Source organism: Magallana gigas, chromosome 5 (assembly GCF_963853765.1).
Source record: "Magallana gigas chromosome 5, xbMagGiga1.1, whole genome shotgun sequence".
Taxonomy (NCBI): Eukaryota; Metazoa; Mollusca; class Bivalvia; order Ostreida; family Ostreidae; genus Magallana; species Magallana gigas.
In genome coordinates this window covers 27396271-27409727 of record NC_088857.1, presented here as the reverse complement: position 1 = coordinate 27409727, position 13457 = coordinate 27396271, and the positions used below count along the sequence as shown (strand labels likewise).

Below are 13457 nucleotides of genomic sequence, written 5' to 3'. Positions count from 1 at the left end.
GGGGGGGTTCTGCGACAGCAGTTGAATGGTAATCATTTGTCTGGTCAGACAAAAAGTAAACTCCATATTTAAAATTTAAGCATGCACGTTTCTTAGTTAAAATGAAACCCGAAATTTCAGTCAGGATTAAAACAAAATCTCGAAAATTAAACCATTTTCAAATAGCACTGACTGTATAGGTAAATCATTAACTTTAATTGCAATGTCAGAAAACATTCTTCAATATGCATTTTTGCTTAGGAAAATGTGAAAGCGTTCAATTTGTAAAATAACATATAGAGCCAATGAATCTGGATTTTAATTTCATTTTCAGGACTGCAGGGGGTGATAGTGTACTTCAAATTTTAATGTCATATTTATATTTTAACTCTTATTCTTATAATATTGCCATTTTGTTAGAATGATTTACTGTTCATCACTTAAATTGGTTAAATTCTAAATGATCTTGCATATTTTTCCATACAAAACCAACAAAAAATATCTTAACAATATGTTAAGTTTAGAGAATTAAATTAAATTTTTCTAACGGTGCATAAAGCTCGCTGTTCTTAACAAAATTCTTTGTAAACGAAAACATAAACATTTACGCATGCGCTGTGAAGAGACCAGTGACCGGATAAACAGAGCATGATAAGAAGTCATTTTCTCTGAAGACTTTTTCAATCAGATAGATTTGTGAAACATAAATCATTTTCTTAAAAGCTTCAGTGTATGACAAGAATAAATCACCCATCAAACAAAAAGATATTATTCCCTCCAAACCAGTTGACTCTCTCCTCACGCAGGCGGTCAGTTTACACCCCGATTTGTGTTGTTCCGTTCACATCAAAGTCTCAGTGCATCATTAAGTAGATTAGGCCAGGAGCTGAGGAGTCTAACTTTCGGTCAGACCTTATCAATAACTAGTTAATTTGATTTGATGACGTCCCCCTCATTAGGGAATAACAGGTGAAACATACAGAAGCAACTAATTAGCGATCAGCGTTTACATGTCTTTTAACGAAGTTACGCCTATTGTTCAACTTTGCTTTTAGGCTTGGCTTTTAGGGATTTCAAATATATAGGCACGAGCGTTAGTAAAATCAGTCCAAGAGAGAAATAATACAGCAGCAGAGCCGAAAGGAAACTCTAACGAAAACTTAGGTAAGATGATTTTTACACTCAGTTTTCGGCATATTTCAAACTGCCAAAACAACAAGAAAAAATCAAATTTTATATTTCTTTTTTAACTGTAAAGTAGATTTAGATCTAGTTTATACATTTGATGGGTAAGTTTTGAATTCTTTTTTTTTTTTTTTAGAAAAGGCGACACAAGCGATATTTTACTAAATGATTTTGTAAAAATATTTAATAAACTAATTTTAAAAAAAATAATAAAATTCCTAGAAAACATGTTTCTCCCATAGACTTTAACTCAAGCAATACCTTAAAAGTATGAGACACATTGCTTCGTTTATTTATTTATTTATTTATTTATTTATTTATTTATTTTTGCAATTTACAAATTTATACATCAGCCAATTAGTAATATCCATGTATTTAACAGAAGGTATTTCATCAAAATGATTTTTAATCAAAGGATTGAAAATATTGTAACATCTATCGGTTTTAATAATTGTTTATTTTTAATTTTCTCTTTTGGTTTACTGTTGTTATTTATTAAAACAAAACATGCTAATTTGAAATTGTTCTGAACAGAGGGAAACAATTCCTAAGTCCATGATCTTCTTTAATTCTTTTATGCTTTGAATATAATACATACATGTATGTTCAAATTTTCAATTTGTTATATATAAAAAAAAACCAATTATCAAATTTTATACCTGTATTAAATATAACAATACAGTCATTATTCATTGTAAAATTTTGAGTAACGGTGGGATTTTAGAATTTTTCTATTCACTCTATTGTTTCAATTTAGTCAACTTGAACAGAATCAAATTCACAAGGCTTCTGTGACTTTCTGTGTATTCAGACTTGGAGAATGCTAAAAATTATTATTTCTCCCCTTTTATCTGTTATATCAAAATCAAATAACTAACCATTGATTAGAACAGAATCTGAGTTCCATGATAACGATTTGGTTGATATTTTAGAACCATTTTAACAAGACCTTGGACTTTCAGTAGGACGTAGCTTTCTAATTCTTGCGTCAAAACAAGTTAAAATGACGCGGTTTCAAGCGAAATATGCACCGACTGCGTAGTCTTAGCTCAAAAGCCAGACAAATCTTGTTGATTTCAGAGAGCCATGGCCGAGTGGCCAGCAATGAAATAGACAGACCTACGTTACATTGCTGTTTGACACAACTACCCAAAGTCCAAGCTCTTGTTAAAATGGTTCTAATTGAAATACATTGTAAAGATGAAAAATCCTTCAAACTATTCACAACCCCTCAATTGCTTTAACTAGTCAGAAAAAAGGTTTCAAGAATTTCATAATACAATTCTTAAATGATAATTCTTTTTCAACGAAAAAAAAGTTTGGAAGGTTGCGTGCATTTACTAAATGATCGATTTGTCTTTTTTGCACTGACATCTTTTTTCAAGTGATGCTAATTTTGTTTCGTCGGTTCATCAAATAATACCGCAAAGATCAGACATCAAAGTGGCTTGATTAACTAACATAAGTTAAATGAAGTCTGATCTGTATATACATATACTGTTTTTGCGTTTCTTGCAAGGTGATAATTAATCTTTCATGAAATTCTTTAGTTTTAAATGACATGCAGTTCGTGTATAAATTGAAATTAGAATCACCAAAAAAATCTTTAAGTTTTTAAATATTTAAAGTATACTCACTTTGTAGAAGTTTAAATTATTGCCGATATAACATATATTTCGATAATACAAAAAAAACCCCGTTATTCTGGATTATACAATATATTATTCATATTACGATGGAAAAGTTTAGAAAATTTGAACGTTACACATTTTCTTTCAAAAACTGTCATCTTATGACACGTCTATCTAGCATTTTTCAGTTCATGTAAGACTTCTTGAAAGGAGAGTTTATAAATACTTTGTTTTTTTAATTAGAATGATTGAAAATTTCATGCATTTATTTCAACTCAGAGGGATTTCAAATGTGTATATTTATACATTGTATGTTCTTAAAATGATAATATTGTTATTTTTTAAATCAATATATTTTTTTATGAATTTTAACCATAAAAGAAAAATGAAGATATACTCGATCATCTCCATCGTCATCGCTTTGGTAGCAGTCATTGTTCTCAAAACGTCAGCATCCAAAGAAAACTCCAGAGGACTTACGAGACTCGTCGGACAACAGCCATTGCTATTCGGAAGGAGGGGAATGAACCCTAACATGAACAGTCTATTCTTTGGTAAACGGGCCGTGGACAGATCCACACTGGATGATATCATTGTTGAGAAGTGCTCTCGAATAATGGCTGCATGTCAAGAATACGCACATGAAAGAATGGGTGAAGACGACATTTAGTCTAATGTGTTGATTTTATGAACAAAACGAAACTTGTATATTGTTATCTCTTTTATCGCTGTACAATCTACGGAGAATTTGAATCAAAATGTAATAAGCATTTAAGTCAATACTTTATTTTTAAATTGATGACGGATTAATAAACAAAGCAATTGTTTCAATATTATCAAAACAAAACCTGTTAATTGCTAAATATGCTTTCTAAAACTGTTTGTACATCGTTGCTTTTGATGATTTGATGATGTCACATACATATGTCACGGTTTATGAATTTATATGAAATACATAAATGAAAAACATGTACTTCAATGCTTTGATTGATTTCATTCGCATGGAGGGCCGCAATGTTAATAGTATGCTAAAGTTTGGTAAAGTAATACAGACTAATAATTAGGGTGAGAACCTAGTAAGTTGCAAGAACTTGTGTTCGAACCCTTTGTATATTATATATACAATAAAATATGTTCGAACCACAGACTGTTAGTATATACTGATTTTTTTGTTATCCACTTGATAGTAACTTGTCACATGGTGATACTAGTAATGTGACGAATAGATGCCTTTTCTCTTTATCTTGAGCAAACGTTACGTCAAATATATTCTCCGAGGAAATGTTATTAATGATACTCATAAATAAAAGAATTCCCAATATTCTTACATAATTTTTAAACCAATATGTGGATTATTTCTAGGCACAGTCACATATTTCGTGAAATGAAAGCAGACACTATTTCGTTGACTTGTAGGATGCTAGCATTCTTCTGAGGAAAGCACGACTCGATTAGAGAATCATTAAAACGAACAGAAATATAAGTCCTTTTTACACTGAATGAGAAAATAGTCATTGGTGACTGCAGAAATAGCAGAGAATCAGACAATGTTCCCATTCTAGGGGTTCATAACCGGTGAATCACAAGGAAATTTAATTCTTTAGGACCAAAATATCTTAATAGAACCAGAAATACCATTAGTCTTTTAATATGAACAATGTCATATCTAGCATCCACGAGATGGACATCACACAAACCGAACAATTAATAGTGATCCATTTGTATACTGAATTCAAATAAGTTATTGTTAGAGAAAGCGTATATTTTCATTACACGAATAGACGAATAAGGAATTTGAAATCTTTTTGAAAATTACCGATTAAAAGAATAAAACGAATCTATGAATGACATTGAACAGTATAGCTATGAAGTCATGAAGAAATTCATTAATTTGATGCCATCAAACATATACTGATTACTCAATCCATATATATAAGCCAACCATAACTTTCCAGAGGAAAACAGCAAACAATGGTGAAACATCTTTTAGATTTAAAAGGACTATTGCGTGTTCAAAACGATTTATTTTCCACACACCTCGTTTGCCTACGGCAAAATTAAGTAAAAAAGTAAAAATACTTCATAGAAATCCCAGATCTATCGAATTAAATCAAAGCGTTGATTGTTGGATCAAATTAATCATTGATAAAAGAGCCTGCTAGTCTCCTGTAACCGATTTGAAAACCTGTGTACAGTTATACAGTCACGGACAATTAAAAGTATTTAAGTCGGATCCACATTGCCGTTTCGGATTATGGTTATGTTTTTTAAATGAATTTTTGGTACTAAATTAAGATCAAGATAAGGGACACGGAGACTTCATTAAGAAAATCTAATTTATAATGACGTGTTCGCTCATAAATTTGATATGCCGGAAGTTGTAAATTGCAAAATTTAAAACTGTCACCTTAACAGAGAGGAAATGAGATTTTTCCGGTTTGGATTTTCTCAACGAACAACAGTTACGGTCTACAGATAGGAAAATGGTTCGTCTCTGATATCAAATATTTATAAAAGAATGTGCTAATCCGTCTCACTAAATTGCATACAGCAGGCAGAAAATAGGATGAGTTTGAAAGTGAAATTAACCGATTTTTCGATCGACTCAGTTTATCACAAAATTAAGAAAATTTATTTTGATTTGCTTGAATAGAGAGACAATTTTGACAGCTCCTTTAGGAAACTGGATGAACAACAAATTAACCATCAAATATACCTTAAATTTTTAGACTTGGTTATAAGTCGTAAACTATTGAATAGGGAAAAAATCCAAATATTTTATCATAAAATAAGAATATTTCCCTATCATAATGTCTTTTTACAGAGCTCTGTTTCTCAAGGAGAATGACATTGTCTGAAAAATGGTCAGGTCCATCCAGCCCTCATAAGATATGAAATATTAGAACCATTTTAACAAGAGCTTGGACTTTAGGTAGTTGTGTCAAACACCAATGTGACGTAGCCTGTCTATTTCATTGCTAGATCTCAGCAATGGCTTTTGAAATCCACAAGATTTGTCTGGCTTTTGAGATAAGACTACGCAATTAATGCATATTTTGCTTGAAACCACGTTATTTTTAACATGTTTTGACGCAAGGAATAGATAGCTACGCCCTACTGAAAGTCCAAGGTCTTGTTAAAATGGTTCTCCTTCTGTGTGATTACCAATTCGGCGGCATGCAGGGTCAGCGATTTTCTTAACACGTCATAGTTTAGTTCCTTTTGATATAAAATGAAAGAACAAGAAACTCTTCAATTATGGTCAAGAAACCCCGTTGCCATTAACCAGGATTACAGTGTCGGCACAATGATGTCGTAGGAAATTATCTTTTAGGCATCAAAATGACCACAAGAATTTGGAAATGGTTTTCTTAACGTCGTTGAAAGACCACATGTAACTGAATCGATGTAATAGCTAATCAAAATTCATGCAAACTAAAATAGAGAATTGGTCCCTTAAAAAAACGAATAAAAAACCAAATTAGTATTATAAGTGGATCTTTGTCGGAATGAGTTGTCACCAAAATTGACTCGTACAAAGTCAGGATTCTTGCCTCTGACTTTCTGAAAATATGCTTCCGGACCAAAAACATCTTTTGAAGCATATGCAAGCACACAAGATATGCACGGAAGATTCACAGTAATCTACTGTTATCATTGGTATGACCTTCTGAAATACCGTTAATTCATTTAAACTACTTAAGTTGTGCAAAATATAATTCAATATCTGGCTATTTGTCATTCCTATTTTCTATGAAAAAAAAATTAAAAAATTTTATGAAGGACAGTATGCATTGTTAAAACGCACTTTGAAATTTTTTTTTCAAAGTGCGTTAATTTTGGGACCAAGTCAACGCACTTTGAAAAAAAAATTTCAAAGTGCCTTCATATCGTCGATATTAACGCACTTTGAAAAAAAAATGTTCAGGGTAAGGTAATTGATACTTTAATAGACAATGAATGATTGTTTCATCCTTGTTTAGCTTAATATGATTTATTTTTTTTAAAAAAACCCATTGTATTCTCAGCTAACTTGATAAGCAATGTCTAGATGAGAATTGTTTCCTTTTTGTTCTTTGGGAGATTTGAATTACCCAAATATGAAATGAACTTCATCGCTAAGTAACTGTATTTTCCTTTTTTGAGTATGCAGTAAATTTACTTCTTACCTGGTATATTGGGTCATGCCAGAACGAATATGATTTAGATATATTGATAATGGAGATCAATGTATAACATATTTCAACTGGCTTATTGCATGTGTTTGTAAACAAACATGATGTGAACAAAAGATACGTTTGTTATCTTTTTTTAAAGTGGGTTAACTGAGTACAAAATTTAACGCACTTTGAAAAAAAATTTCAAAGTGCGTTGATTTGGTCCCAAATTTAACGCACTTTGAAAAAAAAAATTTAAAGTGCGTAATTTTTTCCAAGTGCGTTGCAACAATGCATAGATATTATCAGTTCTGAAAACTTGATTAAACTCATATTCTTAATATGCAAAAATGCTTACTCAAATAGTAAAAAGACAATTTATCTAACAAATATTTGTATTAATATATATCACAACGATAGTGATATCGCTGAACATTCGGTCGGTGTTGTATTAAAAGGAACAAAAAAGGCCCACATCATAAATATTAGAAAAAGAAGTAATTGACAGGCAATATTCTCTCTGTGATCCCCCTGAATGATTAAATTTAAATCCGCGTATGCGTGTCAATGTATTGCACAGTGTGTACGGATACATTTATTACACGACAGCTTAGATCATTAGCAACCCGGACTTTCTAGACTGTAGTAACCTATGCATATATAATCATAATGTAACAAATCATCTGAAGGCTTTTACTCATAGACACACAAATGTGATATTACTTTTTGTTCTTGTACAAGATGTCTTCATTTGTCAAAAGTTTCTTGATATTGTTTGCAAGTATGGCCGGTCACCGCACTATTGGGGGTAAGTATCCCATAATAATCAAATGTAAAGCAAATGTAGAGCAAAATGTTTTGGAAAATTTAGTGTGACAAACCATTTTTCCTGCTGCAGCTTCGTGCGGAGGGGTCCTGACAAATTCCTCTGGGACAATTATGTCACCTGGCTTTCCGGTAAGCTATGCCAACGACCTGTCTTGTGACTGGGATATCATCTGTCCAGGTGGTAACAAAATTATCCTGACGTTCACGGACATTGATGTGGAACACGCGGGTAGTAATTGTTTTGACAGCATTAAGGTAAATTTAACAATGAAAGAGATGTATACCTACTTAGTATATATATATATATATATATATATATATATATATATATATATATATATATATATATATATATATATATATATATATATATATATATATATATATAAAAGCAGGCAATGACGCAAATTAAGAAGTAAACATCAACTTTCGAAGAGAGAAAAAAAACCAATCATTTAAACTGGTAAACCAAGAATAGAGAATGTTTATAGAATGTATATATTTTGTTAAATTACTCATAGATATTTGAAGATATAAATGCCTCTTCGACCTACGAGGTATGTGATGGAATTGATAGTGCAAGCGACAAAGGATCCTCCATTTTGTTAAGCTCGTCGACCGTCAGAATCCGCTTTACGTCGGACACGACCGTCACTAGGAAGGGGTTCAAGGCCAACTATACTTTTGTTCCAAACAGTAAGCTAATGGAAGCAGGGCAAACGATGAAACGTTACTTAATTGTCAATTTGATGAAATAAGCTTTAAAGAAAAAATGCCTACAGCTTATTTGGGATTGAATCAGGTGCCTTTCACTGAAAGGCGTTTATTAAAATGTTATGCTGCAGTTTAACGTGACCAAGCAAAATAATACAAAAAGATGCATTTTATTGATCATTATTAGAATCATTTTATTTTCTTCTTAAGTTGAGTGAAAAGGAGGGACAAAGTATCTAGATATCATCAACCTCTTCTATAATTTGGTGTTTTAGATTGTGTATATGAATACAATACTTCATCTGGAATCGTTTTGTCACCAAACTATGCCGGTAGATATCCCTCCAACATACAGTGTGTATATTCATTCACTTTTGGGGCGAGCCAGCTTTTGTCTCTACGATTTCTGTCCTTTGAACTCGAAAAGGAGGTCAAGGACGGATCCTGCGCCGATTTCGTCAGGGTGAGTGTTTATAGTGAAAAAGATAGATAAACTATAGTATTTTGTCATTCGTTTTAAAAGTGTATATAATTCTACACATTTATCTGTAATAATATTTCAGCTAAGGAATTCTGACTTCAAAATGTATGGGGAATTTTGTGGCAAGACGATGCCGCGAAGCTTCTCTTTCTATCATGGAAAAGCGTTGATGATGTTTTCCAGCGACAAGACGAAAACCGAGGCAGGATTTAGTCTGGCGTATGAAGGTACATTCCTAGGGTATAATGACTGTCGTATAATGTTTGTTTATTTTGCTTGAAATGGTGACCTAGATATTTGGACATATGCTGTTTTTCTTAAACTCGACCCAAGGTTATTAAATATTCCTTTAATTTGTTTAATGCAAGAGGTGAATAAAATGCAAAACCGTGCAATCATTGAAATTCGTGCTTGCCATTTTTCATGAACTGTAAGTTTTTGGAGTTTGGGATTTTTTTTCTTGGATTGGCTTCCATGTGAGTATTTATATACTAGTAATCTATTAGGAATGCAAGCTTATGAGTGACGTGCTCCTACGAAATCCACGAAAATCGAATTACATTGTACGAATATGAATGAAGCAATATTACAAACGTAATAGAACCATTTTATAAACAAGACCTTGGACTTTCAATAGGATGTAGCGATCTATTTCTTGCGTCAAAACAAGTTAAAAATGACGCGGTTTCAAGTGAAATTTCCACCGGTTGCGTAGTCTTAGTTCAAAAGCCAATAGACAGGCCTACGTCACGTTGCTGTTTAACACAACTACCCAAAGTCCAAGCTCTTGTTAAAATGGTTCTAAGTTGAAAAAAAAACGCCCTGCTATATTGCCAACACAACCGGTACCAGCAAACATGAAATGTCTTGCATCTTGATTAACCGTCTTGGAATACTATAAAAATGAGGTTCAGCTGATCAATTGTAGATTTACTTTATATCAAAAGCTTTTTAGAATATCATATTTTTGTCGTCGTTATTAAAATACTAGTATTGACTAAATTTATTCACTTATCCTCAAAACAGTGAAAAATATCACCGAATGTCTCCAAGATCCGTCAGGGGAAAGTTATGCAGGTCAAATCAACGTCACTAGTAACGGCAGCGCATGCGCACGCTGGGATAGCACACTTGCAATGAAGAACGGGTTCAGTGAATTGTTAGATCAAGAGAACTACTGCAGGAACCCTAATAACCAGCCAATGCCTTGGTGCTTCAATGCGGCTACCGAACATCCCGAATACTGCAACATCTCATTTTGTGGTAAACGGCAATCCATTTTCTAATTTTATTTTACGTGATTGGGTGTGTCTAATATTATATTGAAAATTATTTTCATTATAATTTGCGCTGTGATAAATATGATATTTACCTTTCGGATTACCTATATGTAAGCACGTCTAAGATTATCCTTACTTTTGAATTCAACGAATTTCATGTACTTTTTGTGTATTCATACTTGTGATCTCCACTCGTGAAAACTGCATGGGACACTTGTGCAAAAATTTCCAATATTATAGTTTTGCAAACTTTAAAAAATCGTAAATATATTATGATACAAGCTTTTTTTGGAAATACCATTCAGACTTAACGACCACCACACAGAAAACGACAACAACGACGACGACAACAACAACAACAAAACCAATAACTACTACTACAACAACAACCTCCAAGACAACAACTCCATCGACAACCACAAGTAAGACTGCTATCATTATCTTGTGTTCAGCGTAAAATCACTGGTTTAACAACTAAATACCTATGTGTTCTCTCCATTGTTATTTCTGATTCTATTTTTCAATGGCTATCTATATTTGTGTGTGTTGTTCAGAAACCCAAACACCAACAATCTTATCGACCACTACCAGACAGAAGAGTAATCTAACAGGACCAGGTAAATATATGATGTCTCTTGCTGGTCAGTTTTGTTATGTTAATGTTATTTTTTCTTAAATAAAATACTGTATCAGCTTTTGTGTTAAAATTCATATTTTTAAAATCTAAAATAATTTGGATAGTATGTTTACTCTAGAAAAATATGGCAAATATAAATTTTGGTTTTGGGGTTTTTTTTTCATATCTAAATATGGAAAATGTAGATTTTGTTTTCTTTCATATCTATATTTGCTCCGAAATTTTCAGAACCTATGGTTCTTTCGTCTACCAAAGTTTCAACAGACTTCATTATCATTGTAATTGGTGAGTTTGATGTTTCATTATGAATTTATGTTTATCGCTATTTGAACCATGTGCTTTTGAAGTTCCTGTAGTATATTTAAATTGATTTAAATACATACTGTATAATTTTTATTTTAGTGGTTCCGGTCCTGCTTTTGATACTCATATTTGGAATTGCTATTGCAGTTGTTCGCTTCCTTGTAAAGAAAAAGTAAGTTGTGTACAAGTAATTTCATTGATCGCAATTTAGCTTGATTTATAAATCCTGCAATTATTTTTTTCATTTTACAGAAAAATGAGCGCTCCAATAACGCAACTTCGGTCAATCGTTAATCCAAACTACGTTTCCAAAGACAGCGTTGTCGACGGCTACATAGAGGCTCTCGAGAATGACGAAATTTCCCGACAATCCATCGTAGCAGCACACGAGTCAGTACTGCGCATGTCACGGAAATACTCCAGATCTCAGCCGGCTGACTCCATGTATCAGTCGTTAGAAGATGTTGGTGGCTCAGGTACCCTGGAACGAAAACAGTCGAGTAAAGAAGAGAGCCCATATGTGGAGGCTATGAATACATATGACGTTTTAAGGCAGAAAAGAGGAAAGAAAGTTGATCCTAATGACTTTAAAACCTACAGCGAAGTCTCCATCATCAGCGAAGGAAACGAAGACTATGATCATACAAATACTACTAGTAAAGTATTTGAAAATGACGAAAACCAGGAAATATATACGAACACACCTTCGCTTTTGGAAAATGTCTCCGTCGGCCAAAGAGCTATAGATGCTAATGTGGACAAAACGAAAACGAACAATATGAAAAATGAAATGCCAAGTTATGCAACTCTCAATAAAAAGAGACATAGTTCATTTGTCAGCCCAAAATCCGTGCTACCGGAATTGACCAGTGCAAATAACATTCGTTATTCAACCGGAGAGAGAATTTTTAAGAATTCTAATAAATCAAATGGGGAAAACGAAAATGACCAACCTATATACAGTCAACCTGATAAGACTAGAGGAATGTTGGACGATGTTCTCTCAGTTCTAGACGAACCGGAAAACCCCAACAGCGATGATGGAAACACTGGGGGTTCCAATGAGCAACCGGTGTATGCAACTGTGCACAAAACTCGTCAAGGTTCTACTAAAAACCCCAAAAAACCAAATGTACCAGACCCGAAAGACGTAAAAACGAGAATGTCAACTAGCGAAAAATTAGGAGGCGACGTCGAGTCGGAAAGTCAGCAACAACAAGATAAGGCCATTGCATCTGTTGCTCCGGAGGAAGAAGAGGCCATCTACGAGGAAGCTGATGTTCAGTACGACCAACTGCGGCGACAGCGCACGCGCCGCAATAGGAATCTTGGTGTGAAAGTGTCAATTTACAGTGAGATACTCCCAGACACATCAAATGACGAAGGCATATATAGCAACACAGAGAGTGGAGGAAGAATGATCAAAAGTGAGCAGGTCATGGAGACTAAACCACCCCCGTCAGTCGATGAGCCGGTGATAAAGACTGATGCTGATTCAGAAAGTCCTGCGGAACAAGACACTAACGATGCAGTGATTGAAAGTTCAAGATTGTAAGCATGTTTGAGTTCGTGGACTTCGTTTGATTAAGAACTGTCTAATAAATGTCCCATAATACACCATAGAGATCGTTTGGTTTAATTTTATTATCTTTGAAGACAAGAGTTGCATGTCTTATGAGTCATGAACATGATCAGCATTTGTCCGATTTGTCCAATTTTATGATAAACACAAAAAAGTCCTTTTGAATTATTTCTTTTCATTTTTAATGTATGATTAGAAGAATAATGTTCTTTACCTTGAATTTTACAATCAATTAAGAGTAATATTCTACATCTCAGAAAGAAATACGTCTAGAAAGTTTGATAGGAAAACGGGGAGAGATAAAAAAAAAAAAAAAAACTCCAATACTGTTGTTTCATCAATATTCATTGAATACCAATTTTTGTGGATTTCGTTTTTAAGTTGATCCATGAAATTTAATTTTTATTGAAATGCAATGTCTGCTATGATGTTGTATTTGATAGAATCATTGACAACGAATTTACGTATCCATGAAACTGTGATGTTCATTGATTCCACGAAAAAAAAAAAGAAACTACAATATACGTTATTTTGCCGTAATATATTAGCCATGAGAAATTTGAAATAACATACACACCAATTAATTTGGATGAGAAAGTGAAATTCAGTATTGACGAAATCTGTTTGCATACTCTACTTTCAAATCAACATAGCCTGAAGTAATGCAACACAAAAATATT

General features: G+C 33.1%; 1 protein-coding gene and 1 long non-coding RNA gene across 2 annotated transcripts; both read left to right on the top strand.

Moving 5' to 3' along the window:
- Positions 1-1084: 1084 nt before the first annotated feature.
- Positions 1085-3774, top strand: LOC109620289 (uncharacterized). Its single transcript, XR_002200977.3, has 2 exons — positions 1085-1143; positions 3177-3774. It is a non-coding gene; the product is annotated as an uncharacterized lncRNA (long non-coding RNA).
- Positions 3775-7603: 3829 nt separating this feature from the next.
- On the top strand, positions 7604-12856 carry LOC105326351 (uncharacterized). The gene is made up of 11 exons (XM_034455271.2): positions 7604-7760; positions 7851-8035; positions 8302-8476; positions 8770-8957; positions 9058-9202; positions 10002-10238; positions 10561-10677; positions 10810-10872; positions 11121-11177; positions 11295-11367; positions 11448-12856. Exons 1-11 carry the CDS (start codon positions 7694-7696, stop codon positions 12748-12750), a joined length of 2610 nt encoding a protein of 869 aa, XP_034311162.2. The 5' UTR covers positions 7604-7693; the 3' UTR covers positions 12751-12856.
- The last annotated feature ends 601 nt before the right edge of the window (positions 12857-13457 follow it).

Excerpts from the sequence above, each read along its gene's own strand:
- LOC105326351 (XM_034455271.2), top strand. The coding sequence starts at position 7,694 with ATGTCTTCATTTGTCAAAAGTTTCTTGATATTGTTTGCAAGTATGGCC. Across the intron at positions 10,239-10,560 it reads CTGCAACATCTCATTTTGTG|ACTTAACGACCACCACACAG; the intron begins GTAAACGGCAAT and ends AATACCATTCAG. Across the intron at positions 10,873-11,120 it reads GAGTAATCTAACAGGACCAG|AACCTATGGTTCTTTCGTCT; the intron begins GTAAATATATGA and ends CGAAATTTTCAG.